Source organism: Lissotriton vulgaris, chromosome 1_1 (genome assembly GCF_964263255.1).
Source record: "Lissotriton vulgaris chromosome 1_1, aLisVul1.2, whole genome shotgun sequence".
Lineage (NCBI taxonomy): Eukaryota > Metazoa > Chordata > Amphibia > Caudata > Salamandridae > Lissotriton > Lissotriton vulgaris.
The window spans coordinates 775,842,190-775,867,291 of record NC_141685.1 but is presented as its reverse complement, the minus strand read 5'-3'; the positions used below and the strand labels follow the sequence as shown (position 1 = coordinate 775,867,291).

The 25,102-nt window shown below is 44.6% G+C and overlaps 1 protein-coding gene across 1 annotated transcript in view; it reads right to left on the bottom strand.

Moving 5' to 3' along the window:
- The window catches only part of PRG4 (proteoglycan 4), a 486,064-nt gene that overhangs the window by 405,105 nt on the left and 55,857 nt on the right, over positions 1–25,102 (bottom strand). Inside the window, exons 5-8 of the mRNA XM_086956081.1 lie at positions 23,310–23,459; positions 14,202–14,291; positions 3,300–3,425; positions 294–428 (exon numbers count right to left, since the gene is read on the bottom strand). Coding sequence (XP_086812207.1) covers positions 294–428; positions 3,300–3,425; positions 14,202–14,291; positions 23,310–23,459 — 501 coding nt within the window. The remainder of the gene's footprint in view (positions 1–293; positions 429–3,299; positions 3,426–14,201; positions 14,292–23,309; positions 23,460–25,102) is intronic.

Sequence of the window (25,102 nt, the reverse complement as noted above, 5' to 3'; positions counted from 1 at the left end):
CATATCATTAGTTTGTATTAACCAGGTATACAGTCTGTTAACATCTCTTGCATCACTAGTACTATGTCATACATTTGTGAAGGTAATGACTGTTACTATGTATTTTAAACAATGAAGTGTTCCATGCCACATACCTATAAAAGGAATATTGCAAAGCATCTCAGAGTTCTGTGGCATTGCATAGAAACTCAGATTTTGGCTTAATTTTTCTATAAGTCAAACAACCTTTTGGTGAACTTACAATTCCTTTATAGTACATGGACAAGTTGTTTACTTTGAAATAAAATGAATACCTGGGTTTTCCGCAGCAGCGTCCATCATTTCACCTGGGGGTTTCTTCTTCTTTCGAGATGTTGCTGGCTGTTGATTTGGGTCTTTGCTGTTGATGTCAGGGGGTGAGGAAGAATCTGAGGTTGTGTTCTTTGAATCTGCTCAAACAAAAATAAATTCTATGTTCAGGCTGCTTTTTCGGGACAATGATGCTCAGAAACAAATGCATTCCATCAAAACCGGAAGGCAGAGGTGTTCTAATCAAGGAATAGCACCTCTCACATGTATGCAAAGTATTTATAAGCATAGAAATCAAATGGACTGAATTATAGACCTACTTCACGGACTAAAGGGGTCAGAGTTCAGCAGACCAGGAGCTCCACCGTAAACTGGTGGGGCTCCCATCCTGCCGAAGCCATCAGGGGCGGCTCTATGCTCATGGCTGCCCTGTGCAGGAAGCGTTGGTAGGGGGCCCCGGAAGAGGGAGTACGGGTGGGGCAGAGCGTTGAGGCCAGTGAAGGGGGGGGGAGGGTCAGGGTTTTTGGCAGTGGAACAGAACCGGAGGCCGCCAGATCCCTGCCAGGGGCCGCCACGCAAATATGTATCCAATCTCAGAGGATTATTCTATTAAGGATATCTATTGGCGTGGTGGCCCCTGGGGTTTGGTGGCCCTGTGCAGGTGCACAGCTTGCACATGCCTAAGGCCGCCCCTGAAGCCATAACCTCCCCTGCTTCGTCTAGAGGTGGGGGAATGGCTACGTTTCGGAGGTGCATCCACAGCTGGCTCTGGATTTGAAACCTTGACCTGCCCAGTCCACTAACGGGAAGCCAGGTCAGTAAAGCAGGAGCCCCGCCCCTTTGCAGCCTAGCTACCGCCACTGATGGTGTCTTCCTAAGATCTCTATTGAAGCCTTGCCTGTCCCATGGAGGAAAATTTCAAAAGGTCCCCGACGCTCAGGGAGAAATCTGCCTCCATGTTAGTGACAGTTTTTGTTTGCTTTTCTTCAATAAGCCCCATCCCCCACTGGCGTTTGTTGCTGAAAGCAAAAGAAAAATCCCAGTGGGTGAAAGGATCACTCTCTCAGCATTGAGTAGTGATGAAACTGCATCCACCGAGTGGATGGATGCACTATCACCAAAGAAATGCCCAAGGGGCAGGCGGAGAGCTCTAGATTTGTCAAGCTTATAATGGGAGGAGTGGAATTTAACAACTGTTGTAGCTTAAGGTAGAAGAGCTATAGTGAAATTAGATTAAGCCACCGACAGAGGGCAAAATGTACTGCTGTGGTGGTGTTGAGTGATATTGTTGTGGCACTGAGGGATGCTGTGGTGGCCCTGAGTGAGGATGTGGTGGTGCTGAGGGATGCTGTGGTGACGTTGAGTGATGCTGTGGTGGCGTTGAGTGATGCTGTGGTGGCGCTGAGTGATGCTGTGGTGGTGCTGAGTGATGCAGTGGTGGCGTTAAGTGATGCTGTGGTGGTGCTGAGTGATGCTGTGGTGGTGCTGAGTGATGCTGTGGTGGTGCTGAGTGATGCTGTGGTGGTGCTGAGTGATGCTGTGGTGGTGTTGAGTGATGCTTGGTGGTGCTGAGTGATGCTGTGGTGGTGCTGAATGATGCTGTGGTGGTGCTGAGTGATGCTGTGGTGGTGCTGAGTGATGCTGTGGTGGCGCTGAGTGATGCTTAGTGGTGCCGAGTGATGCTGTGGTGGTGCTGAGTGATGCAGTGGTGGTGTTGAGTGATATTGTTGCGGCGTTGAGTGATGCTGTGGTGGCGCTGAGTGATGCTGTGGTGGTGCTGAGTGATGCTGTGGTGGCGCTGAGTGATGCTGTTGCGGTGCTGAGTGATGCTGTGGTCGTGCTGAGTGATGCTGTGGTGGTCCTGAGTGATGCTGTGGGGGGGCCTGAGTAATGCTGTGATGGTGCTGAGTGGTGCGGAGTGATGCTGTGGTGGTGTTGAGTGATATTGTTGCAGCACTGAGTGATGCTGTGGTGGCCCTGAGTGATGCTGTGGTGGTGCTGAGTGATGCTGTGGTGGCTTTACAAGCTGATTGGCTGATTAGCCAGTAAGATGGTTCAGGGAGATAAATATTCCCAGCTGAGATCTATATGTAACTTGCATGTTTTAAGTTATGTTGTAAGAAACAATCTATCTGGGAATGGAACTGGAGGTATTGCATTTGGAGCCCAGTTTTCATCCTTGAACAGAATTTAAAGGGTTTGGCTTTCTGCATTCCCCGGCCAAGGATGGATGCCTTTGAGGATTTTGAATAACTGAATCTCAGGAAACGAATGGAATTCTGGGCGTATCCAGTGGGAAATGCCCCATACAGAGAAATGTGCATTTTTGCCCAAAGTGATTTAAGTTATGCCCAGGGGAGCAAGTGAGATGAAACCACCATATGCTCAGCAAATTTGAGCCTCAGAAGATGTACTGGATAGTCTGATTAGTTTATTAAAGTTCATATCCCTGCAGAGCCGGCTCAGCCTAACACCCTTTAAGATAGATAACATTTGTATCATTACACTGAGTTGGATGTGCAAACACAAACTGATTTTCCTTTTTTTCCCCCTCCACTGGCAAACTAACTCCCCCTTGGGGAAAGCCCTTGTCCTATACCCCAACTAAATTTGAGCATGATCCGTTCCCAGTCCCATCTCAGAAATAGAGCTAAATCACCGACCATTACCTAAGGGACGGAATGGGAGAGAAAGAGTGAAACTGGAGTTTGGAAATGTCCACAAATATGAGTTTGTAACAATACCTGTTCCTGCTATGGGAAGAGTTTAAACCCATCTTGCAGGCTCACTTGGTGCTGGGCTATTTTCTTCATTAACAACCTAACTCTCCTATCCACAACATATGAAAACGATGCGGTATATAAATGTACTGTAACTGCAGATGAAGGAATGGTGTACGTTAACAATGAAATATGATAAACACCAATAAAATTATTTTAAAAAGCAAGGAGCGGGATAGACTATTATATCACACATTAAATGGAATATCAATTACATGTCAGAAGGTCTACCTGGTGTTTCTCCAATTGGTTTCTTCTTTGGGGCTTCGGGTACTTGTTTCCTTGTTGTCGGGTTGTCCTTAGATGAGTTCTTGGAGGAAGGAGGAGGTATCTGTGAAGATGTTCTTGGAGGAGACTCTGGAGTGATAAAAAATACCTTCTTTAAATTGCATACCTACCCCATGTATTTCAGAAGCAGCTTCTGCTCGGTAGATAATGGATTCATTACTTTTTGAACTTGTAACCATTTGTATTTCCTCTATCTTTAATGAAGGAAAGAGGGAGGCCAGAAAGAGGTCCTATTAAGTGGAAATCACTCCATTCATTGCAGACTTCCAGTAATGGAGGACCAGAAAGGGAAGGATGTAATGCATTGCATTGTGTTGCATTGCATTGTATTAAAGTTGCATATGCCTGCCATTGGCCCTAACAATTTCTTGATGGAATGGCAATACACCACTCTGCTCTTAATACATGGTTGGAGTGTAGGCCTATGTGGAAAGAGTTTTGATGTTATATGTGAAGATCAGATGGATTCAGTTATTATGATGTGGTATACCTTTAGCTGCTCTTAAGCCGGAAGTAAACCAATGAGTACTGTGAAACACATTTGCTTATGGATGCTTCTTATTCTTGCAAATTGTAAGTTACAGAGTTTTCTTGTGCAGTGCATCTTATGGAGTTAGTATTTCCTAGGTTTCACTTTGATAAAAGGTGGCAGATTGACATGCATGGCCCTGTGGGCAAGACAGGGTAACATAAGGGAAAGTGTTTGGTCCTGGGTAGCTAGTGAATTACTTGAAAGGCTTGAGTAATGCAGTTGTGAAGGCGTAGGTACAGTAATTCCTTGGTTGCAACAGAGGTATATTTTTTCACTCTTCAGTGTATGTAGCATAGTGCTCCAAATTAAGGTTCATTTGCAAATACGAGACTCCGGAAGCTACAGGAAACTAATGATGGTGGCCACGACCCTATATAAGAAATCTAAATGTGTGTGAATGATTCAAAGACTTTGGATGATGATAAAGGTACTTCTGGTAACTTGGTTCACTTCAAGGGAGAGTGGTAGGTCAAAGACATGATCACTCCCAAGTTTCTTACTTCAGCTAATGTTACAAAGTTGTTACAAAGTTCTTAGGCCACATGGTCCTAGAGGCATAATTTTACTTTGGACAAATTGATTTGTTATCAGCATCAATTGGACCATGGGTCAGACACAATGGTAATTAGTTAATTGATAAATACAATCAGCCACAGAAAATGTGGTTGTACCACTCCCATTTTGTACCAAGTGATAGTCGTTGTCAAAAGGCAAATTTTGAACGGCGAATTATATATACATTTCCAGGAACATTGAGCACAATTCCTTAAAATTCTCTGCCTGGTGGGATAGCTAATGATCTCTTCATCCACCCCTAAAAGCAGCCCCTGGTATTCAACCTACTGCTTGTTTTCCCCATTTCCAAGGAGCTAGTTCATCCTTTCAAGGCAAGAGCATTCCAGACCATCTATCTAGTTTTCTAACAAGAGATGTTATGGGTGCCACCTTCACAGCTGCCGTGTAAAAATGAAAGACTTTGTGAGTGTTGTATCTGTCCATCACCTATGTCACTTGCACTGTAGAAGATACCAGAACATTGTAGAAGAGAGTAGAACAGTGGAATCTTGCCGTCACAAATTTCTAGAATGTAGAGTGAGGAGCCTATGAGCTCCTGAACTGGCAGTTGGTATGCTGTGGCTGGGGTGTATGGAATAAACCTGATGGTTCTCTTCACTCTCTGGTCTGCTTATTGTGTAAACCTTTTATCTTGCATTGGACACTGGGGATGAGAACGGGATTCTGACAGGTACGCCTCAACATGCACTCGATACAGCAGGAAGATGGAGTGTGGCCACTCTCAGGAACTGAAGGGTATTCAGGGAGGTTCCCTGGTTACACAACTGAGTCCAAGATCATTGTGTCAAACTGACTCTGGTACACAGTGAGTACTTTTGTGGCTGGTCACTATGTGAGCCTGAGCAGTGAGTAATTGGCTGCTAGCGGCAGTCCCTGTGGTGATGCAATGGTCATGCCGATGTGACCCCTGCTCACTGCTCAAAATATTGACTTGGGAAAGAAACTGTGTGCCAGACGAATGTGGTGATTTCAACATTCTTTGAGCACTTAAACAATTAGAAAGAGAGAGGACTACCTGAAGCCACTCTCCACTTCCAGCATCAGCTTGAAAGGTGTGTGACTTTCTGACAAGGGTGTGCACTGTACATGAGGAATCCCATCCCTTTTGAAACGCTGAACTTAAGTGGCTACCAACTGATGAGATCGTGTTTGGTGCCACGTAGATGCAGCAACAAACTGTTGTGAGCAATGGGGGGTGCTCGCTCAGCGCAGGAATTCACTACCCTTTACTCTTCGCGCTAGTAATGCAATAAGGAGAATTTGGTGCTCAAGAACCTGAATTAGGGTCTCACTCCAGTAGGGCAGCTCACCTTCCCTAAACCTGCCTTCCCGGTGAAAGCCGCATTCTTGCTCCTGTGGGGTTCTGAAGGAGCCTGAAGGGAGGAGCACCTGCAAGGAGTCTTGGGAAGTCTTTCTGTGGTACGTCATCTACTGCCTAGAGTTTTCCATATTTTGTCCTAGACCTGCAAGGCATATTCGCCTCAGTGATTCTGGGTTTCAGATTCTATTCCTGTCTAAGCAGTGCCATCACTACCTGGAGGCAGTTGAGGAAAACCACACTGATGTTGCCAGTGATAAAAAAGAGAACAGAAACTCAGTGTGTGATACATTTTGCTTTGCCATTTTCTGTGAGACCTAAGCCCCAGTTTGGTTGTGAGGGTAGAGGGGTTGGAGAAGTGGGGTGGGGGATATTGTATGTGACACCAGAAAGAAGAAATGAGTATGCAGAGTGTTACTCTTCCCCCACTATTTTTAATATCCCCTGGGGAACCAACATTGAAGTGGCACACATATTTAACAGGTCTTTCACAATTATTCCATAGTTTGTGAGCCCAATTTGGGTCTAGAGGGGAAGATAGTACTACTACAACATTGTTTAGAAGCACAGCAACACGAAATTCTAGAGCATCTACCTGATCTGAGTGCTGATGAATCCAGGGGGTTAAATTAATATGAAATATGCATAAAGAAATTAGATAATCGTTTCCTTCCTAGGATCATTATAATCATGGAGCATTATCATTTTGGGAAGGCCACACAAAAGAAAGGAGAAACAGTAGAAGAATTTGTGTCTGTGTAAGTTTGAAGCAACAAATGACTAACGCACCAGGGACCAACTTTTTTGTTGAATTGTAAATTGAAAGGATACAGGAGGAACTTTGGCTAAAAGATGATCCTCCCTTAGGAGATCTGTTGATTTTGACAAAACAAGTCGAGCGCATGATGAGATGTGTGATAGAAATTAAGCAAGACACCTATGGTAAGGAAAATGTACAAATAGATGGGGATGAGAAAAATTAGGTACAAATAGTTAAGGGTACTCCTATGGCAGTAGCCCATGACCATCATACCCTCCTAGGTGTCCTAAAGAACAGGAAGAGTGTTGGTGCCTTTAAGGGGCAATGCTACAGATGTGGGAGGATTGGCCGCATTGCGAACAGTTAGGAATGCCCAGCAGTGAAAGCTGTATGTAATAAGTGTAGGAGGAAAGGCCATTTTTAGGGTTGCTGTTGAAGTAGCTCAAGTTTGAGGTTATATTTGATTCATGCTCTAGACTAACAATACTTTCAGAGAAAGTATTTAATAAACTATTCAAGAAATATATAAACTACACAAAATGGATAAACACCTAGGAGGGTATGATGGTCATCCAATAAAGATGATAGGATAATTTGTAGGAAAGATTTAGTATAAAAACAGAGCTACAGTATGGAAAGTTTATGTCTCATGTAAAAGAGATAAGATTCTAGAATGTTAAGAAGGATGTAGATGTAGAATCTGATTTTAAGAAACAATATTCTGAAGAATTCACAGAAAAGTTAGGATGCCTCAAACAATATGTGCACAAGATAAAATTGAAAGAAAAAGCAGTTCTACTGTCAGCTAAAATACGTTGTCTTCTCTTGAGTGTGTTAGAAATATTGTGCAAGCTGGATGTAATAGAACTTTTAAAAGCAACTGAATGGTTGTCACTCATTGTAGTGGCAAGAAAAGCAGACACCAAGATTCGCCTCTGTGTTGACTCAACAAAGAGGTAGTTGTTGTTAATTTCTCTTTTCCAAACATAACAGAGATGATCACAACTGTAGCTTGAGCAAAACTCTTCTCAGCATTAGATCTAACATCCGCCTATTACTAGATCCATCTATACCCCAACTCTCAAGAGCTCACTGCTTTCATCATGTCCATGGTGACATACAAATATAAAAGCATGCAGCTCGGTTTGGTAATGGCGCCATCAGTCTTTCAGAGAGCCATGTCTAATATACTGTCTGGAATCCCAGGGGCCTTCTGTTATCAGGGTGATGTGCTGATATTTGAGAACTCTCAGGCACAACATAATGAAAGACTTAAACACGTTTTGGACAGATTCAAAGTGTATAGCCTTATAGTAAGAAAAGACAAATGTAAACTTCAATGTACTGAAATAAACTATCTTGGTCATAAATTCACTTCTGAAGGGGTACAACCCAAAACAGAGCTGGTTAACACATAATGAAATTAGTGGCGTCCAAAACCAAAGATGAGCTGAGTTCCTTTTTGAGAAGGATAGATTTTTATAGTAAATTAATCAGCAACTTTGCCAGTCCAAAGAGCCATATGTGCAAATCGTTGAAAAATAGGGTAACCTATGAGTGGGATTGGCATTGCGAGAGAGAATTTAGAGATGTGAAGAAGGCTCTGACCACTGCACCAGAACTTTTTCCATGGAAAAAATATGATCATTACAGCAGAAGCCAGCTCAAAAGGGCTAGGGGCTAGACTTCTACAAGAAATTGGAAAAGGTGAGGAAACCATTGCATTTGCCTGAAGAGCACTTAAGCAATCTGAGGTCAACTATTCTGTAATTAAAAAAAGAAGCATTGCAGTTAACTGGGCACTATGCAAATTCAAGAACTTTATTTGGGGTACTGTGTTCAAGTTAATAGCAGACCACAAGCCACTTAGGGAGGTATTTATATAAAAAAAGAGCTGGACGCAATTTGCAGTAGAATTAAAAGATGGGTCATTAAGTATACATTTGACATAGAATGTATGCCTAGTACATATACCTTTGCAGCAGATTGCTTGTTCCGATTGGTTGAGGGCACGGAAAAGGAAGAGAAAGACAAAGTGTGTTATAACCAAAGTGAGGATATAGAATTGCACAAAGAAAATGTGTGGGTGGTCACCAAAGGGGTGGTTGAGGAGGAGTAGGAGATGTGTTAATCCAGGGGTAGTATAGTGTAGAGAAGAATGAAGAGTGGCTGAGGCATATTGGATGGCCAGAAAAGAAGATGGATACCATTTCAGAGGCTTGAAATTGATACCTCCTGAAACCCTCAGGAAAAAATGGGTTGACATAGCACACAAAGGCCATCTGGGGATCACCAACCCCAAGCAAAGGTTGTGGTTAGACATTTGGTGGCCAGGGATGGATTTACTGGCTGAGAGAGAGACAAGGATTGCATAGCCTGTTCCACCAGTGATAAGATAGCAAAATTGCACAGCCCGCCCATGCAGTGTTGTACTCTACCTGTAAGTCCCTGAATAGAAGTAGCAATGCATATCATTGGGCCACTGATAGGAAAAAAGAATTCCCCACACATTCTAGTTTTGGCTGACATATTCAAGATGGCCAGATATCAAATTTCTCTCTGACATCAGCTCAATCTCAGCTATAATCTTCCTGATAGGGTTTTTTTTAACTGACAATGGTTTTCAGGTTTGCTCCAAGAAATCAAGTAATGTATGCAATGTAATGGAATAACACACAAACTTAGTGCCCTGTACCACCCAGAAACCAATGAAGCAGTAGAGAGAGGTTTAAAAATCTTAAAGAGGGCATTCTGCTGGTAAGATCAAATGGTTTGAGTTGGAAAATGAGGTTTGGAGGTGAATAGAGGCTTATCGCTTATCGCTTAAGTCCTCATCTTTCAACAGTTATGACTCCCTATAAGTCGTTGAAGAGCAGGAAGCCCAATTCTAGGCTGGTACATTGGTGGATGAAGTGGCACAAAGTTTGTGTGAGGGTTGACAGTGGAGGAAAAGGGAGTTGAAGTTACAGACAGCGTACAAAGAGAGGTTTGCCAAATTGCATAAGACCAAAGCTGTGTGATTGGGTAAGAGTGAAAGCTCCAATTGTCAATCAAACAATGGTCAAAGTTTACTGAACCTATGAAAATCATAAGGCTCTTTTGCAATGCGGTCAAGACACAGGATGGTAGAATATGGAATCTGGTGAGGGTGGTGAAACATTACTGACCTGGACATAATGGGAAGACACGTGAACACAATAGTGAAGCAAGGTCAGAAAGTGGCCAAACGAATGACAGTCCTGTGTTAATTAAGGGGGAAAACACTGTGGTTAGGGTCAGATCAAGTGGGCGAGTGACTCACCCCACCGAGTATCTTAAAAGATAACTTAGTCAAGTAATACAGCGAGAGCTATTACACTGTTTACTTTCCCTTACCTTTGGAAATATAATGTGGTACTCATGTCTAATTTTAACTCTTTGAAGCCATGAATGAAAATCCTTATCTTAACATATTTGTTTAATTTGCTTGTCTTTCTTCAAATGCGATATTCACTGTTATGTGTTTCTATACATTCTGGGGTGGGAATCTGATAAAAATATTTTCCGTCACGTATGTCACTTGCACTGTAGAAGATACCCGAACATTGTAGAAGAGACTAGAACAGTAGAACCGTGGGGTCACGAAGTTCTAGAATATAGAGTAAGGAGCCTGCACGCACCTGAACTAGAAGTTGGCATGCTGTGTCTGAGGTGTATGGAATAAACCTGATGCCTCTCTTCACTCTCTGGTCTCCTTATTGTGTAATCCTTTGATCTTGCTTTGGATAGTGAGGTTTCCTAACATTCTGAGGTAAGCTTTAAGACGCAGTGGAGAAATACTGGAATCTTTCTGTCCCCAAAAGTCAGCGTTAAATGGAGTTGAGTGTGGTGGTGATAACGGCACTGCTTGATCTGTCATAGCATTTGGAGATCCAGTCAATGATGGTTGCTTGAATGCAGAAACCTTCTATTCTTAGCAGTAGGGTGAAGTGATGGGCTGTATCAAAGGAGGCAGAAGTAAGCTCAATTTCTGTTGGCTCTGCTCTTCTGGCCATTTCATATGGAGATCACAGTAGTTTTAGTTTCTCTAGAAGTACAGGAGCCAGTTTGGTGATGATTCAAAGCTTGGTTATTTTCTTCAATCAAGTTCAAGATCTAAGTTAAGGCAGCTTTTTCAATCAGTTTGCATAGCAAGGGCCCTTTAGAGATTGGTCAGTAACAGTATGCAGTTAGCGGATCAAGGTTCTTCTTCTTTATGATCAGCTTGATGTAGGAGGCCTTTAGTTAGCTCTGGAAGTTGCAGAAGATTAGGTCGTTGTTGATTATAATTTTTACTAGGCAGAATTAGCAGACAATAAGCTGTTCTCAAAGCTTGAGGGGTACAAAGTCACTGTCAGGGAGTCATCTGGACCATTTCAGTGCAACAGTTCATTTTTTTTTGTTTTGTTTTATATAGCGCAAACTCAAAGCAAAGGTATTAGAGTGCTTTACATGAGCCCCAATTGTGTTACAGATGGACACATTCATTTTGATAGGTACAGGGAGATTAAGTGATTTGCCTAGAACCATAGGATGTTACCGCCCTGCAGAGAATTGAACCAGATTCACCAGCTTCGAGGTGGACCACTCTAGCCATTAGGCCACATTCCTTGAACTGAGCAGGGTAGAGATGCATGAAGAAGGCCATGATCATTTATTTACCAGAGATTATTATCTTATACTTCACGATCTGAGTGGGTAGACTGCTGGGTGACTTGCTCTGGAGATTGTGAGCAATGCTCATGGCTTTGATGATGGAATGAGGTTATGGATATCCCAGAGGTCTTAGAGTGAAGAATATTGGTGTAGGGATTTTTTTAAAGCTATATTTACTTTTCCAAACAGAACAAAGTTAGCAATATCATGTACAGTGTGTACATAACTTCAGTGTTGAAAGGTTAGGCAAGCATCTTTAACCATATCTGAGAGTGAATGATAGTTAGGAGGTAAAATATCATATCTTAATATACCTCATATAACATATAGCTGTATAACATATAGCTACATAGCATACATAACATCTAAATTGTTTGCAGCATAGAAATCATCCTTATCAACCACATTCTGAGAATGTAACATTATATGACAATAGTAGAGTCAACCATCACAATTCTAAACAAGTTATGGCTGAGTAGGTAATTACAGGTTTAATGCATTTGATGTGGGCGTGATATATCTCTTAGATATAATATGGTGTGGGGAACATAGATGTCGGCCATATTGTGTAAACAGTAAACTAAATTGCTCAACTATGCTGCAATGTTTTGCGCCAAGCCTCTGCCTCAACACTTTATCACTCTCCACTTGGCTAGTAGCAAGGTTAGCGCAGAATATTTAAGCATTGAATGTGGGACAACTTAGACATAACCAAGGAGCACAAGTAGTGGAACAGATGTAAATTGTGACATACATATTTATTTAAGTGTTGATCCCTTTCCAATTGGCAAATAGCATAGTGCATTACCAGGCTAAATTTGGAGAGTCAGCTTTGGTGTAAGGTACAGCTTCTAACTGTTTTCAATCTTCAGACCAAAAGCCCTGAAGCACATCAGTGTGTAATATATTCTCTTTGGCAAAAGACTAAGCGATACATTATCTCTTTCAACTATGAATTGGGGAAAAAGTTAAGGGGGTGGAACCAGGAACACCGCATAGTGTGGCTAGTCCACATAGAACTACAGTTTGAGGTTTGAGATCAGAGAAGCCCCTTCTACTGTAATGGAGGATGTCTTCCATCCTTAATGATGGGGTGGGTTGTTAACTAGTGCATGCCAGCCTTATAGCCAACAGTTTTACATTTCTGAATAAATCCGGTGATGGCAGAATCTGACGTTAATAAAGAGATCTAATAGTCTAAAAAGGACTATCACTTTTTGGAGGGTGATATTGCGAGCAGGATCCAGTGGTTCCCCTAGTTTAAAAGCTTGTTACTGCACAAACAAATTATCTCTAACTCCAGCTTCCACGTCATGTTATATCTGCACTCAAAGCTACCAAAAAAACATCAGCTAAAACTTCTTTTCAGTGATCAGAGGGAATCCTTTAACCCTTTCGATGCTGATGACGAGCTCAGCTCGTCATCACCCACGGGTGTCATGTGCTGATGACGAGCTGAGCTCGTCATGCAAACAGCAAAATGGTAAATCCCAGCACAGGAGGGGGAAAACGCCTAGCAGCCAAGAGGTTAAGGATGGGAATCTGATCTTATACCCTTCCCTGCCCTATGGTCAAAAAGAATGTCCCTAGAGAGCACTAAAATATCAATTTACAGGGGACCCTTGAGATTAGGGGTCCCTCAAACCCTGCCAAAAGCAAAAAAATGAAGGGGAACCTCAGACACAATAGAATATAGTGAAGACGTGACAGCTGCAAGGTGAATCATGGACTTTTGTCTTTTCAAAAGGGCACAAGAAACAAAGCCAACACCAGGTATGGCGGACATATATCTCCTAGATAATTCCAGTGGTGATTTCAATAAAAGCTAAAAAAAGAGCTTTACTCTGGTTAAATTTTGTATGTTAAATACAGCATGACCATTATATGGCACATTTTCAGTGTACTAAGACATGGCTTTCCCTCAGTTATCCTAACCTCTCACTTTGACTTGAGGTTTGACTGAAAGACGAAGGGTGTTTTTTAAAGGTTGGTAGTAGTTAGACAGCTGACCAAAATTGGTGGCTTTCCCAACCTCCAATGTCTTCCTTCTTCCTCCTCATTTAGAGGCTAGAAAGTGCTGTGTTCCTGTCTGGAACCTCTTCTTCACTGCTCTACCACTGGTTACATGGCTTTGAAAAGCCCAGTGCTGTGTCAGCCATTGATGTCCTGTCCATGATCACACGAAATGCATGCAGTAACAGGAAGGAAAACATGAACAATCTTCTCTACACACTCCCATCGCATCAATGACATTGATTTCTAATTTTCCAAAAAGTTATCTGGGAATTTGTATTTGCAATACAAAAAACAATGTTGGCCGGTGACCAGCCAGACGTACTCCACTTCCATAACCATTTGGCTGTTGGAAAGCCATTTTCTAAAGGAGGGCCAAAGTATAGACATAGGTAACAAACAGTGACATCTTTATGTAAAAAAATGTCCTGGTGGGTAGGAACCGAGGGCCAGCCACAGAGCTTACAACAGAGATTGAGAAACGCCTCTGAGTCTATTTTCCTTGTTCTGTGCTTATTTCATTTAGCCATGACAGGATACATTTTTGCAACTACTCTTATTGTAAGTATGGGTTTTATCCCAATTTTTTTTTTAAATGAAAGACAAAGTTTGAGCTAAAATAGTTAATTTGTTAAAGAAGGGATGAGCCAGTCATTAATCTGTCCCTTCTTTGAAAAGAAGCCCTCTGTTGTGGGAGATCTTTTCCTTAGTGCAAACCCTTATCCTTATACCATTTATCTACTTACATTCTTTCAATTATTTCGGCAGTCTTTTTGGTTTCTCAGTTTATTAGCTTGAGGGAATGAAAGCCACAAAAGGACATGCCGCCCTCCCTTTTACACTACAGATGCCATCTTTACCGGCATTATTTTAAAGCAGAGAGGCTTTCTAGCATTTTTGTATTTTTGCATTTCTGCCTTATTATTGCTTTAGTAATGTACTTACGTCACTAACTTTCATGGCTCTTCTTACCTGGTGCACCACTTTCTGGGAGTGTTCCATTCACAGGCTGTTTCTCCTTCTTTGGAGAGTTGGGTAAGCGCTTTTTGTCTGTAGGACCACCTTCAGCAGACAAGGAAGGAGAAGATGCTGATGAGCATAGTTTTTGAGAAGGCATAGTGCAAAGGTGCAGTGACACCAGCCACCAGGGCATATCATATTGTTAGAACAGGAATATTAGCTGATATTACATAGTACACTCTAGTGTACCTATCACGAATAACTGCATGATTTTCAAGGAACATTATAGGATTTCTGAATGATTCTGCAGTGAACAAGACTAGTTGTTCTCTTTAAAGGATATGTCAAATTAAAGAGACAACCATTATGAGAATTTTTGGAATGGTATTTAATGATTCTTGTTGGACCCGGCCCTTTTGGCAGGTTCACCCCGAAACTTTTTGCTTTTGCCTAGCCTGTTTCTGTTACCTGGTGTTGGTGATTTTAGGCCTCTGTGCACTTTTTGAGTGTGGTCCAGTGTAAAGTGCGTGCGCTCTCTGTGTGTGTGGTGAGAGTGACTTGCCCTCCCATAGGAATGCATGGGGAATATGTGTGACCATGGTAGTTCCTGATGCGTGGGGAGCGCAGGGTCGAGTTTGGTATGTGCGAACTTGTGAGATTGAATGCTGCGCAATGATGTATGCGGCATGATTATGTCTAGTGTGGAAGTGCCACTTCTAGGCTCCAGGAGTCAGGATGGGTCTGCCCTGGTGGTGAGTGGAGAAATTAGCATGCTGATGTGTGGGAGGGGTACACCTGGGACCGAAATAGGCTGGGCCTTCCCTCCACAATGCTGGCTCCACCCCCTGTGGTGCGTCTGATGTCCCTACCTGGCCAGTGAAAGGGAGTTCCCCATAACCAGTTGTAGCTGGTTCTCACATTGCCTGCACCTTGTAGACAAAGGACTTTGCTGTATAAAAAGGGTGCTGTGACACCCTGAATATGTTCTTGTTTTTGAAACTTGAAATGACCAGGGGCGTGCTGCTGCTGGGGCCCAGGGGAAGGTTTGCCTCCCTGGGCCCTGCCCAGCCACTGGATGCCTTGGATCTCTTGTTTGGGGTCCCCTTTTACTTCCCCTGATGCCTCCAGGACTGCTGGGACCCTTGACTACAGGATTGCTTTTACCAAGGCTTGTTAGAGCCTAGGCGCCTTGGGAGCGCGGTATTTTAAGGCCTCAGGGAAGGAGGACTGCGTGGGCTTGGCGGTGCGGGGACGCTGCCTAGAAAAGGATTCCCCCGAGATCGCCTACGTGTGAAAAGCAGGTGCCCACACTGTATGACGCCCGTTTCTTTAAAGTTTCTAGCGGGTGCCCACCCCGCTTTATGGCTGCCTACTTTGTGTTCTATATTCATCCTGGCTTGCGAGGGAGCCTACCCCTCATTTGTGCCAAAAAGTGATCGCCGCCGCAGAAGCACCGGAAACTGCAGTCTGGCCCGCCGCCTTGTTGTGGGCGGGGCCGGGAGTCCATTGCTTCCGCTTCCAGGGCAGGCCGCGCTGGATCCCCCGGGAGGGGAGAGAAGAAGCATGGCAGCTGCTGCATGGAGGAATTGATCCCGCGGTGTCCAGGAGAGTCTCGGGTCCCAGGAGGGGGCCCAGGTGACGCCGCATACTGCTACCTCCAGTAGAGAAGCCGAGGAGGAGAATGCTGGAGTCCCCCGAGAGACGCCCGGTGAGTAGAGGAGGGCTGGGGGGCTCCATGCGTCTGATGGTGGAGCCGGTCCCAATACGGCTTCTGTGCTGAGCGGGCCTGCCGTTGCTGGGCGCTCCCACATGGAGGGGGGCTAGGGAGTTCTGAGACCCGCGGGAGGGGCCCGGAGATCGAGCGGCCCCGGTTGCCAGTGGGCCGCTCCCACGACTTCATAAGTGTGGAGAGGACCAGAGGAGCTCCGTATGGCCAAATGTTCATGCCTGAGGAGGGCACAGAGCCAGAGCGGCCCCGTATGCCTAGTGAGCTGCTCCAACAGGTGCAGTGCATAGTTCTCAAGCCCAGGTGGCTCCAACATTGGGGGCCATGTTCTGAGTAGAGACACAGAGCGGGGCCCTGCGCCTCCAGGCCATTTTGCTTAGTGCTAAGCTCCACAGTGTTGGGGACAGATTTACTTAGAGGGCCCAGTGGGGTCCTCAGGGGTCAGTGCTACCCCCGGTTGGGCGTAGTTGTTCGGAGCCAGAGGGCTCCAACCATTTGGCGGCATGTTTTGTGTCAGAGCCCCGTGGCTCCAACGTCGGGCCATACCCAGTTACCTGGGCCCAGAGGGGCCAATGCTTATCATTGAGGAGCCAGTGCGCTCCATGAGGCCTGCCTCGTTCTACAGCCTAGAGGGCTCCACCGTGTTGTTGATGATCAGAGCCTAGAGGGCTCTAGCCTGGGGTGCAGTTTCTTTGAAGGGCTATTGAGAGCCCCTCCCCCATTTGAAGATTACAGCTGCCCAGCAAGTAGTGGGCAGCTGCACGGTTTAGTCGCAATTCTGAGTGCGAGTCCCTGAGAGGGACAGAGGTAGCAGAGTGGTGCCAGGCCTTCCAGAGCTGCGCAGCACTTAGTGCCAGCTGCAGTGTTTAGGCCCTTGTGATTGTTCTCAGCTGCCCAGCATTAGTGGCCAGCTGCAACGTTTAGGTTTGCGCCGGTGGCGCACCCCTGACTGGCGCTGCGTTGGCAGCACGCCCTGACATTCTGGACACAGGGCATTTGAGCCCCTCCTTGGATGGCCAGTTGGCCAGCGGGGCTGGTATGTGGATAGGGAGCAAGGCCCTAATGTGATTTTTGCGCAATGTACTTACTATGTTTCTGATGATAATTGCCTAATTTAATTTATGTGCTAAAGGTGATATGTGCTTTAAATGTGGTGCTAGGAAATGTAGGTTTTACGCACCCTGTGTTGATACCTCTAAAGATGGTTTACCTATGGAGGTTTATGTTAGTGAGATTATGTTTCACTGTGTGATTTACCCCCCTAAATGTGAGTTATGCTTAGGGGTAGGGTCTAATGAGTTTAGACTAGTGAGGAGATTGCCTACTGTATTTATACTAGTTTGACCTAGTGTGATTTATGCATAATGTGCAATGCCATTATGCCTGTGATACCTCTAGAGGTGCTTTCATGCTTAGGAGGTTGTTTTACCTAGTATAGTTTATACTAGAGAGGTTATGTGTCCATGCGTGATCTATGCCTATGGTTATTAGTATTGCGTAGTGTGTACCTACCTGTTACCAGTGGTTACTGGTTGTGGCCTATAATTGTTATTTTATGCTACACTTATTCTATGTTCTAGAAGTGCTATTTCTGCTAAGCGTTGATCCTGACAGTGGCCCACGTGGCCCTGTCCTGTGCAAATAATCCCTTGTGAATATTGCCCGTGCCAGTTGGCACAATGTATATTGTGTGATTACTATCTGATGTGTTTTGACAATACAAACGTTATTTTTATATAACCTTGTGTGGAGTTCCTTTTGTAGTGTGTCTGGGATGTTGTTGCTGTGAGTGTGCGCAAATGCTTTACACATTGCCTCCGGGATAAGCCTGTCTGCTCGTGCCAAGCTACCAAGGGGGTGAGCAGGGGTTATCGTGGCGTGTGACTCCCTTGCCCTGACTAGAGTGGTGGTTTCTGCCTGGCTTTGGCGCAAGCCTTAGCCAGCCAGAAATCCCAGTTCTAACATTTCTTATAAAGGACACACGTTCAGTTAAGGGGTCATCTTGGCTCTAAAGACAACAAACAATCTATTGACAAAGTGCAGACAAACAAAACACTGAATAGCCAGTTAACAGAATAAGTATGTTTTAGGGACATTTGAGAAAACTGTTTGATGTAATCTCCTATAAGGAGATTGTTACAAAGTTGAGGTCATAGATATTATAGAGTCCTAGAGGTTTAGCACATTCCTAGAATGGGCCCTACACAAGCAAAACCTGGATGGAGACAAATTGCATTACCTCGACGACTTTCTTTTTGTAGGACGGGGTGGGCAAATGAGGGCAAAGGCACTATCAGGGCATTCCAGAGGTTAGCTACAGAGCCCCTGGCAGCAGACAAGGATGTGGGCCCAGTAATTACACTAGTGTTGCTTGTGATGGCTTCATAGCTGGCACTTCCAGGATAGCAGATGGTGGGCACAATGAAGAAGGAGAATAGGGAAATGTGAAGCAGAGAGGAGGCTACACTGAGGGAACTACGAGGGTTGATAGGCCCGCTAAACTTTGCTGCAGAAGTGATACTAGTAGAGTGGTCTTTTGCAGGACACTTGACCCCTCTGACAGCAGATTGTGAGAGATACACCACCACGTAATGCTTGGGCCAAGGGCAAAGCAAGACCTTACAATGTGGCAATCATTTCTGGAAGACTTTCACGGCCTACTCATATGTAGAGAAGGGTTGGTGACTGCTAAACAGATAGCCCTCTTCACAGACCCAACAAAAAGCCAAGGTTTTGGAGCTTGGATGTTCTTGGTGTGCAGAAAGGTGTCCCAAGAGGTGGGAGGACTTAGGTGTTATAACGAACATCACATTCCTAGAATTGTCCCCTCCAGTGGTCCCCCTAGACATCTGGTGAAAAAGACTGAGAAACATGAATATAACACTCTGGTTTGAAAACCAAGGGGTGCTTCACGCAATCAACGGGGCCGCCAGATGCCCTAATGTACTGAGACTGATGAGATGCATGGTCAAGTTGCCATTTGTGGGCAACTTGGACTTTAGAGCAAGGACCGTCCCAGAGGTAGAAAACTCGGAGGTAGATGGGCTCCCTCATTTCCAGATGAGCAAGTTAAGGAAACTAACACTAGAGGCATGATTACCATTTTCGCAGAAGCTATGTGGGAGCTGGCAGAGCAGACCTGTTGGGTCTGATTAAACACGCACTCACATCAGTTCAGCGAGGCAATATGATAACTGCACAGACACAGTGATGCTGATAATGGGGCTACAGACACTTGAGGACACTGAAGCCATAGCAGGAACTGTGGAGCAATTCCTCAAATGGACTTATGACCTGAGAAAGTCGATGTCATGGGCTCACAGGCATTTATCTGGAATGTCACACTACGCCAATTGGTCACGGGAAGGGTTGCTACAGCCTCCCACTACATAAGGTCAGAAATGAAGGGCTGGAAATGCCTAGAGAGGAAAAGTTAGGATACAAGATTACCCATAGACTTCAAAAGGCTGACCCAAATCATGAATGCACTCGAGGCAGTGGCATTGGAAACATTTGAGGCCTCCCTGTTCAAGCGGCTTTCAACAAGGCCTTTTTCAGGCTTCAGAGTCAGTGGGTTGGTGGCCCCCGAGAAAGGGGAGGCAAGCCATTGGATGTGAAGCCAGGCGTAGCACAGGTGGACCTACTATTGAGAAGATTAAAAACAGACTAGCAGGGTAAAGGGACCTTGGTAAAACTGCACCTCCTAACCAGGACAGAATGCTAAAAGCTAGAAGAGGCAGTGGCCAAAAATAAAATGACAATAAAAGATTTTTATTATCATTTTATTTTTCCTCCAGCAGGCTGCAACTGCGAGCCACGGGAGCGGCAGGGCCACCCACACTCATGCTGCAGCACCGGGGAGGAGGGGGGAGTTGTGGGCACTGCCAAGTATGCATGATAATTTGGCCAGCCCTCTGCGGCCAGCCAAACCGTCATGCACACTTATAATTTCTCCATCTGAGCTGTGCTGTACAGCTGGGTTGAGAAACCATCACAGGGTCCCAGTCTATGTCGGAGCGCCAAACCGAGGCGCTCATTATCAATCTCATAGAATTCCAAAAGTATTCCCAGTATGGGAGCAATGCAGGGATTGGGTGCTTGTGCAGTGTGCAGCAGTTCCTCAATAGGATGCGAGTGTCAGGAGCAAGGCGGCGGCCACGGAGCTGGTAAATTCTTTTCTTTATTATTCTTCAGATTTTTTTTGTTTGTGTTCCCCCTCCCCTGCCCCACCACTTTGCAATATGAGTGGCCGCTACTGTGCGTAGTAGACTCCAAGAACTGCCCAGTGTTATGTTTAAGCATCTATATGGAAGGAGGGTCGCTGTACAGGCACAAGAATGGCAAACTACGGAGCGAATTTCAGTCCACAGCAATAATGCGTAAGGCCCTCGGGCAGGCGGACCTACCACCATTTCTATTTGTGTCACACTAATTCAGGACAGTGGCCGTGAAAACGGCTACTCAACACGGGATGCTGGTGGCAGGGATCAAAGCAATGGGCATATTGAGATCCAACGTGTACAAAGCACAAGTGAGGTCATGCCACTCATGACCATGCATGAGGCTACATGGCATGCAAAATTGTGACAGTTTTGTTGTTGCTTTGGCAGGAGACAGGCCTAGGACATAGTGGGTGGCCGGTCACTCATTCATACACCGAATGTAATTTTGGTGGAGCCGCAGAGAGAGCACCTGGGGGAGCTAGCCAGGCGACGCCACCATAAAATGGTGGGGCATCCCAGGAATGGGATGGGGATGACTGGTGTCCAAGCTATCCGCACTCCAGACAGCAACCTCACAAAATATGTATATTTTAATAATACACCTAGGCAGCAATGAATTTGCCTAGATGGGGAGGAAGGACCCCCTGCATGACATCCCAATAGGGCTGATGGAAGCAGCAAGATATTTAGGCAACACCACCATCGACTGATCGGAAACCATCCTCAGGCAGAAATGGATGGGGGCCATATCAAATAGGGCAGTGGATAACTAGGAGAAAACTTAACATTGCAGTCTGCAAATTCTGCAAGTTAAACGGTTTGGAGAGTATCGGGCTGATCAACCGGAGGCACCCAGAGTATGTACAAAGGAGATGGGGTACACCTCTCAGACAATGGCATCCAGGTATTTTGGGTGAACCTACGGGTAACCCTGGCGATGGCAGACTGCTCTTAGAAACCAAGGAATCCACACATTGGAGCGACTGCTATGGGATGTGAGCCCCACAGGCGACGTGAGGGTAAGCCAAAGAATAAGTGTTGGTAAAAGGACACACCCCAATGGGGCGGAGTGGCGGATGGAGGCCACTTACCTGGGGATACCTCATGGCAAGGTGAGTCCGCCAACAGGAGAAGTATGCAGAGCGAAGGACCCACAGAGGATGGCAGGGCACAAATGGGCATATAGAAGTACGATATGATTAATGTCATGATTTATGACGAAACATGATTGATTTATGACTGAGCGTGATATGTGGCCCTTTCAAACTGACCTGTCAAAATGATTTGTGACCCCCAAATGATGGATACTTGCCAATCATACATGATAATTAAAACTGTAGCCAATAATTCCAAATAGCACAATCATGCCTCATGTTTTTGCAATGTAAATTCGTCATAATGGGAATGTTGGTGTGGGCCAAGTGCGGTGGTTAACAAAAGTACTTACAAAAAGTACTCCTGTAGTGCTACTTCCCATACTCATAAATGCTTTTGTGAATTGGCCCGGTAGTCTTTAGCTCACGTTTATCTGAACACCTGATTTATGATAAATCACATCCCTTTTAAGTCATTTAACTAATGGCGGCTCCTCCACAATGGCAGAGGAGCGTTGCCCCACTGCCTGGGGCAGAGCCAGCAAACACAAAATGAAACAATGCTCTAGCATCATTTTATTTTTCGTTTGCCGGCTCTGAGCCAGCTTTTCCATGGAGGGGCAGTGCATGGGAGGAGGGAGGAGGAGTGCTTATGCATTCCTTAAGTACGCATATGTGTTTGGACGGGCTGACGAAAACACACATGTGCACTTAGGTTTCTTCAGCCCGGCTGCATTCAGTAGCCAGACTAGAGAAACCCTGCAGATTCCATGACCTGAGCAGAGCGTCTTTCCTGCCTGCTCAGACCAATCCGAGCACTGTTCTGCAGCATGAGGTTTGGATGGGAGTCTTTCCCAGGGGCTGTCGGGGACAGGAAGAGGCCAGCAGGAGTGACTCACTCCTGCTGGCCTCCGAGTGACGTGAGGCGGCTGGCGCCATCAGGTACGTTTTTAAATTAATATTATTAACACTCCCCTGTGCGTGCTCCCCCCTCCCGACGCTCAGCCCACTCTATCGACCCAACCGCCCTTTGTTAATGGCAGCCACCCTTGCATTTAACGGATTGCCCCATCAAAATATATGTTGAAAAAGTAGGTAAAAAAGATATCAGGGAAAGCATAGAAGGCAACGTTCAAGCAAAATGTTTAATTGTCCATAAAATGGGCACTGTCCATGAGATTACGCATGACCTCACAAATTACATCATTAAAGACATCACTCATTTGACAACAAAAGCATATGGCAGTATTTTGTTCGTCCAACTTATAACTGACTAGGGGCCATATGTATCAAGCTAATTAGCATTCGCAAAGGCCGAAATTCTGCGAATTTCGGCCTTTGCGTATGCTAATTACCTAAATGGTATGTATCAAACATTTTTGCATCAAAATAAGGAATCGCAAAATTTGCTATTCCTTATTTTGCGATTGCACTTAAGGAATCGCAAATTTTGAGATTCCTTAAATGCAATGTATCAAAGAAAAAAAATGCAAAAAATGCCATTAAGGAATCGTAAATTACCACCAACTTCTAGTTGGTGGTAAGTTGCAAATTCTTTTAATAATGCTTTTTTCCAAAAAACTAAAGGTGCCATATGACACCCATACATGCCCTTAGGGCATGTATGTGCGCCATATGCCCCCAAATGTCTTTTTCAGGGGTGCAGCAGGGTGTTCTTGAGACACCCCAGCACCCTTGAAAAAATTCCTAATTTGCGATTAGCAAATTGCTAATCGCAAATTGCCCCTTCATTCCTATGGGCCTCCTGGCCCATAGAAATGAATGGGTAATTTGCGATTAGCAATTTGCTAATCGCAAATTAGGAATGGTAAGGAATCGCTATAAAAAAGCGATTTTGTACATACATACCGTTTTGCGAATTCCAAATAGCGATTCCTTAAAATTCGCTATTTGGAATTCGCAAAATGGAACTATGATACATATGGCCCTAGATGATTGAAATGCATTTAGGTATCAGTTGAAAATCGCACCCCTTCATTCTCTTCATCAATTTGCCTTCAATGTTTTTACTCTCTGTTGGTTGATTTGAGGACAGCAATAGCGGGCATATTTTTACCTTGTATCTTTTTTTTGGGTTTTGTTGCTTGCTTTTTCTTGTCGGAAATTTCCGAAGGCTTTTTGGTTGGAACCTTGTTCCTTTCAGTCGGAGTTGCTGAGGTGCTGGAAGGTCGAGTAGGAGGAGGTAATTTCTGCTTCGTCGTTGGTTCTGAAGAGACATGAACAGTTCTGTTTCAGTTAAAGTACTTTGACTAAAAGGCAACATGTTGATGCTCGTTAAATCACCCAACATGAATAAATAAATAAGCAAGCACATGAATTGGTTTGAAATCCAGAACTTTACTCTTGTCTTTAAAGTTGCCTGCTTCCCTGTCCCTCTTTAAAAAGTCTTGCATTTTAAAGATGTATATGTTCCAAATTTATATTAGCTTTTTTATCATTTTACGTGCCCTGTTTTTTTCATGATGTTTGATTTTGGAACTCCCTGTTCCACATTCTACTAAATCATGTTTTCGCAATCCCTATTCAAATTTCAGTAGCCTTTTCATATGATGAAAGATACCCAGAGACATTTTAAGCCGTTATCCTCATAAAATGGAGAATGTACGTCGACATGAAGCTTGCTCTTTTCTGTTGACTAGCTTCAACAATTATCTAAACGTGGCAGACATTTATGTCTCTTCAATAGAAGGACGAAACACGTATTTTTTATTTTTCTGTAAAGGACGACAATAAAGCTTAACTTCTATGAAACAGATGTATTTTCAACTTTTCAAACCTGGTGGGAATCGAACAGTTTTTTTACAGGTATTACTAGATTTTCCAGTATCTCAGTTGCTCTTAATGTATAACTGTGTGGAATAGTATGCTCCTTTGAGTGAGGTGCTCACTTAGAGAAAAGCTTCACAAATGAGCTGTCGTTTTGGTTCTATTCTAATTCAAATTGCATGAGTGATGTTTGTGAAGTTTTCTTCCCAGTGGTATACTAAACTGAGGTACACACAGCAGTAGTAGGCATGTTGCGTGCTATTCGGCTCTAACATTTTACACCCTTTTCCCCACCACAAAAGCACCATACAAGTTGTTGGTCTTCACTGCATAGTCTTTATTATTTCTGATATAACGCCATCTTTATTTGCTGATGAACTGTCATCATTAGACCAACTTTATTAACAAACCAACACACATTGGTAAACATAAGGTTGTGCAGTATTCATTCAGTCACAGGTTACCATTGTATTTACAAATCAGAATCTCCAGAGCCACACTTGATGCGGGTTGTACCAGCAGGCCAAAACCTGTCTCCATTGGTTCCAATGTTAAGTAACCACCCAACGTCTACCTCTAGACGCGGCTACCAGGGCACTGCTTTGCGCATTTCCAGCGCAACTGGTCTCACAAAGTTGCTTCTTACCAAGCCCCGGCATCTCGGTAGAGAGTCCAGGACCACCAGCAGGCCGGCCCCCTCTCCCGCCAGCCCGGAGCCCCATTGACTGCTCTCCCTGTTCCAGGATCAGACAGTCCCCGCCATAAGGAGTCGCTGCCATTGTCCTTGTCTGGGACCCCGCCAATTCTACTTTTAAAATTATGGATGGGTGGGTGGGCATCTCTTTTCTGGCTGCACCTGCTGTGCACCGAGGCGCGAGGACAAAGAGGGCTCACCCTCGTGTCCATATTTTTTATCCCTTTTTCCCTGGAGGGGTAGCCTTCGCTCCTTAATGAGACACTAGGTGTCTCCCTGCATCCTCACATTACCTAACAACCCCTCCCACTATCCCCTTCACCATCTGTAATACAATCCAGCTTACCTTACGCACAAGAATGCCACTAAAGGCACCCCGCCCTTAAGCG